The sequence below is a fragment of the Triticum aestivum genome, unplaced genomic scaffold (genome assembly GCF_018294505.1).
Source record: "Triticum aestivum cultivar Chinese Spring unplaced genomic scaffold, IWGSC CS RefSeq v2.1 scaffold123692, whole genome shotgun sequence".
NCBI lineage: Eukaryota > Viridiplantae > Streptophyta > Magnoliopsida > Poales > Poaceae > Triticum > Triticum aestivum.
Window position 1 is genome coordinate 1,958 of NW_025230747.1, and position 5,733 is coordinate 7,690.

Below are 5,733 nucleotides of genomic sequence, written 5' to 3' on the forward strand. Positions count from 1 at the left end.
AAATGTCCAAATGATTTGAAATTTGGAGCGGACATCACACACCAAATTATCTACCATGCCAATTTTTTTTGGAATTTATTGAATGTTTTTACTATTTGTTTTGATTTTTTTATTGAACGCAGATGCAGATGATCCTAGGAGCCAAAACAGCCTCACTCCTAAAGTGTACAAATATAACAATGGGCGTGATGTTTTGGCTCTGGGATAGTAATCACAATGAAAATAGTTTAGAATGAAACAGAACTGATTTTTGTTTTTCTAAAAACAGTAATTCTTCGTAAGTAAAAACTTCAATCGCACTGCAGCTTCATTTTTTTGTTGGTCTAGAAGGATAGTTTTCGATAATTCATCCTGAAGCCCGGGCTCAGCTGCTCCAGGTCAGCAAAAAATTCAAAACAAATATTAGAAAAATTCAAAAAATTCCAATTTTTTTGTGTGTGGTAGATAATTAGATGCGTGAGGTTCGCTGCAAAAATCAACTCGTTTGGACATTTGTGTAGGTCTCGGAAAAAAAGACAAATCGGGTCAAAACAGTTCATAAACAGTAAACATTTTTAGAGACCCCAGTTTTGTCTTTTTTGCACAGACTTGCTTAAATGTCCAAACGAGTTGATTTTTGCAGCGAACCTCACGCATCTAATTATCTATCATATAAAAAAATTTGGAATTTTTGGAATTTTTTTTGTATTCGTTTGATTTCATCGGTGAGCGAGGGTGCAGCTGAGCCCGGTTGCAGATTCGCCGCACTCCTTAGTTTTGGGCTTCAGTCGCGCATCTGCACTTTCACTTTCCCCATTGCGGCTGCACACCCCATCCTAGCTAGACTCCTCCGCCGCCGCCGCCGCCTCCCCCATGAGCTCCCCCTCCATGGCGGCCGCCCTCCACCGCCGCCCCCGCTCCCGCCCGCCTCTGGAAGACGAGGATCTGCTCTCCGAGATCTTCCTCCGCCTCCCGCCGCAGCCGTCCTCCCTCCCCCGCGCCTCCGCCGTCTGCAAGCGCTGGCGCCGCCTCGTCTTCGACCGCGGCTTCCTCCGCCGCTACCGCCAACACCACCGCCGCAGCCCTCCGCTCCTCGGTTTCTTCCGCAGCGACTATGCAGGCATCTCCTACACGCCTGCCATGGAGGCCCCCGATCGTGTCCCCGCCGGGCGCTTCTCTTTGCTTCTCTACGACAGCCGCGCCAGAATCCTCAGCTGCCGCCATGGACTCCTGCTCTTCGCCCGCTCATCGGGAAACCGGTTCCTGGTGTGGGACCCCGTCACCCGCGACCAGCACAGGCTTGTCGCGCCACCGCCGTTCGACATCTACGCAGCTCAGGTGGACGGGGCGGTGCTCCGGGCTGCTGGAGACGCCCACCACTTCCAGGTGGTATTGGTAAGCTACCAACAGAAGCAAGTGATCGCCTGCATTTACTCCTCGGAGACTGGTGTATGGAGTGATCTCATGCCAACATCGGTCCAACGCACGGCCGTGGGTTGTCAAGGCATGCCTGCTGTGTTGGTCGGGGATTCCCTTTACTTGCTGCTCTCTGACGGTGGTATAACTGTAATTCTTGAGGTTGATTTGAACAGGCAGAGCCTAGCTTTGATACAGGTGCCACTGTCTATGCTTGCCTATGGTCATCATAGGGACTATATGACACTTGCACGAGCAGAGGGTGGCGGGCTGGGTTTACTCTGGAAGGAAGGCTTCACCGCCCAGTTCTGGAAGATGAATGCTGGTTGTGATGGTGTTTCTTCATGGGTGTGGGGAAGAACTATTAAATTGGACAAGCTACTTTCCCTGAATTTAGAGGAGATAAAGCGCATACAGAGGATAGCGTATGCTGAGGAAAATAATGTGGCTTTCTTGCGGACAGTTTCCGGTGTCTTCATGGTCCAGCTTGAGTCATTGCAGTTCAGTAAACTTCCTGAAAAAAACAACTGTGCTATCTGCTATCCATTAGAAAGTGTCTATGCTGCAGGTAAATCCATGTCTTCAAACTCTGGTTATAACAAATCCATGTTGATTTTCGATAATTAGTTGATGGAATATGCCGTTCACATCCTTTTGTGTTAAGATAACCATTTTAAGTAGTGTCACATTACTTGTTTCTTTTGCTGCCTGATGACCTCTGCAACATATAGCGAATTAGTTCTGCAGTGCTTCTGTTGTGATGCTTGCGTGGTAGCTTTATTTGATGGTTATAATCTGGATTCACATCTGTTACTGGTTATGTAACAGTTGAACTAAATTTCATTGTTTGCCTTTTGACATATTCAAGAATTGTATATTGGTAGTGCTGTGGTGCAGGTTTTTGTCATGGTGAAAACAACTACATGTGAATATTCTCTAAATTTGATGGCTGTTTGGTTTTGTTTATCTTCCTAATGCTGTATCAGAACTGAGTTTTTTTTTCCAGATTACAGTCGTTAGTTATATAAATATATTCCTAATGTTGTATCTATTTAGCTTTCCATTAGAATGTTATTGGTTGTTTGACTTCTTATAATTGCAGAAACAAGCATTGGTGGTGGACATGGTGGAGCTGATCAAGATATGATAGTATTAGTATGATGTACTGGTTGAGCAGGAAAGCTTATCTTCTGAATGTATGCTGAGGTATCTGAAGTTCTGAACTGTTCTGTCAAAACCATGTATTTTTTCCCCTTTTTACTGCCATTCCTCATGTACTAAATTGCAAGAGAGGGTTGTAAGCTTTTCTCTACAATCTTTTGCTTAATTGTTCCCCACCTGGCCACTTCCCAACACGCTTTCATGGCAGGCTGCGTCGTGTTTCCCCATGCCCTGCTTCCTCATCCCTTCCTCAGCAGCTCTCCATTCTCTTCCTCATGCCTTCACCCACTTACATTCTCTTTTATTTGCTGATGTTTTAGCCCCTCCACTGGATATGCTCTTCGCTCGCCTCTCCCTTCCATCCAGCTGCCTTGCTTTCAGTTTACCTCCTTCTTGGTACTTCCCGAATCCCCTCTAGTAGTGCTGATTTTTCTCCCCCTAGCTCCTCAGATGACTGATGACTTTATGCCTTTCCCCCTTCTGTTCAAAATTTCTTTCCTACCCGGTCATAGATTATAGTGGTGTCATGTTAAGTGGTAGCAGAATGAAATACATCCTGTTTCATTTTTTCTTTTTGTTATAATTTTACCACTTCCTACATTGCCTTTGATTAGTTTTTTGTGGTTATGGATCCATCAGGTCGTAGTGTGATTTATATGTTCTTCTCCGCGTCAGTGACTGACAACTAACTATACCTGAGCATACTAAATTTGTATGAGCTTATCGCAATGCCGTTTCACATTGCTGCTTATTTTGGATCATTGTGATACCTAGTGAACTAATTATTGTAACGAAATTTTGAAGAGCATGCCTTCGTGAAATGTTGTACCACTGTTTATCGTTCTACTTGCAGTTAAGTATTGCAGATTTGTTGACACTTATTCTAGTTTTAGACCGTTTGCTTAAATATTGTCTCAGCACCTCTCACTGTTAGTTGCATATGCAATTGGAGTCCTACAAAATCAGCTGAATGGTATAAAACTTTAACGGCTTTTCCATGAATGCATGATGCAAATTTAGTTTTATTGATGTAGTCATTGGCTCATTGCCCTGCAGGTATCTAGAGTTATGTTCTGGTGTCTGAGATGCAGAAGGGGGCAAGGGGCTTGTTTGCTGCAACCCACAAGGAAAATTTGCCCTCTATTTAGGATGCACTAGTCAGCTGTGAAATGGACTTGTATGAATTAGTTGCTTATTTTGATCAACCTGGTTTATATCTAATTTCTGTAATCAATTGGCCAACTGGGCATGAAGACATAATGAGCTTGTACGATTAATTAGTACCTTTCGGCTGATCTTGCTTTCATTTTGTGTGTTATCATATTTTCACTGTTATCTTTTGATTGTGTTCCATGTTATATTAGGTAAGATGCCCCATTTAGTGTGTTTGTTTTTACCTGGTTCTACTAATGAGTGTTGAGTTCTTTTACTTTCCCTGAGATTCAGGAAAGGCTTGGATAAGATTACTAAGGCTTGGAGTATGAAATAAACATTCCACTTTGAGATATGCAAAATTTCACACAAGTGGTGCGCCGACACGCGGAACTCATTTTATTGATTCCTTCGGCTATCACAGCTGTTCAACATCATATGATCCCTTGATCTACATGTTCAGCTCTTTATTTTGAAGGTCACTTGGCGTTAGTTATTGCCCCACCTCTTGTTGCACTCAGCTATACAATCCGCAACACTTTATGCATCTGCAAAATAGCCAAGACGAGCACAAGATCCTCAGACCAGATGGTGATTCTTCTTTTTATCAATAGAAAAAAGAGAACAAATTGCCTCGATATTCAGGAGAATTCATCTACAAACAGAGCAAATGCAATTCAACTATACAAGTAAGGTGGACTGTTCACAGACGGAGTCCGTGCTGCAGACCATGATGCATGCGGCAAGGGTGTCCTCCTTGTCGACGCCGTTGCAGTTCCCGGCGCAGTCAACATTGCAGAGTCACCAAGGGGCTGTGCCTGCACCCATCGTGGCACTGCTGGTAACAGTCGCATAAGGAGCATGATGCACAGCGCGGCAACAGTGGCCGCCCTCTTCTTCACTTCCATCTCCTCTCCTTTCCTTGGACAAGCTATGACAAGAGAAGAGGAAGGGAACTGCTGTGGGAGTTTTCAGGTGACTGGTGGCTCTCTTACTCAGTCAGAGTGTGTGGCCTCTTACATATTGGAGTTCCAAGGGCAATATCAACATTTGACCTGGTTAATATTTAGTGTAACACAACAAAGTATTTCAGTATTTTCTAGCACATCAAATGATCCACAATTTCAGGTTTGGTTGTTTTGTAGCCAGTTTTGCCATGTTATCGGTTTCCTGAACAAGATGGTGCCCACTGCCAATTACGAGCCCCTAGTGGAGCACCTGAAAATAACCTTGGATCTTAAACCGATTAGACAAGCGCATGCTACTCATCTTTCTATTTTCTTTGTGAAGAGGCCTGTGCTGATGTAGAAAGAAAACCGAATGCAGTTTTCATACAATGCTGTTTAGCAGTAGTAAGGGACAGATTGCTATATTAAGTTCCTGGAGATGTAAAGTATCTGCCTGGAAAGACACCTCCTGTGAATTGAATTTGCACAATTCTCTTTTTCTTTAACAAAATTTACATCTATTCAGTAGCAATGCCACCGGGATAGTTTTTAATTTTTGAGACATGGTGAAGGCTTTGGTGTGTTAGCGGCTAATGTTTGAATTTGAATTATTTGATGAGTTAAATATACAGATGATGTATCCATGGGAGTGTGTTCTTCAGTGTGTTGGGTCTTGGGTGTGTGATTGTCGTTGTCGTTAAAAAACTATGTATGACACAGGGACATGTTGTTTTGCTCATCTTGACATGGGGATGGGGTGAACGAATCTCACACAGTAGAATCTTCTCTTTTGGTTAGTCTGGTAGATATGGAAATTGCCTGTAAGTTGCAATTTTTTTTTACTGAAATGTAACTGTACATATGAATATATCTATTGTTGGGAAGTTTGTTTACATATTTTCTTAGCATATGTCTCATTGTTATTTTTTTTACATTGTCATTGTGTAATCAGATTTTTCTGCTTTCCTACTCCAGAGAATGAACTATATGCCCATTGATCATTTAGCCTCTATTGGAACAGATGTTGCCAAAAACTCCCAAGTTGAAGGTGTGCCTCAAATTACCTTTGTTCTCTGTT

General features: G+C 43.0%; 1 protein-coding gene across 1 annotated transcript; it reads left to right on the plus strand.

Annotated features, from left to right (window-relative positions):
* The first annotated feature begins 788 nt into the window (after window positions 1-788).
* On the plus strand, window positions 789-3,862 carry LOC123175663 (uncharacterized). Its single transcript, XM_044590261.1, has 3 exons — window positions 789-1,963; window positions 2,498-2,601; window positions 3,613-3,862. Exons 1-2 carry the CDS (start codon window positions 853-855, stop codon window positions 2,554-2,556), a joined length of 1,170 nt encoding a protein of 389 aa, XP_044446196.1. The 5' UTR covers window positions 789-852; the 3' UTR covers window positions 2,557-2,601; window positions 3,613-3,862.
* The last annotated feature ends 1,871 nt before the right edge of the window (window positions 3,863-5,733 follow it).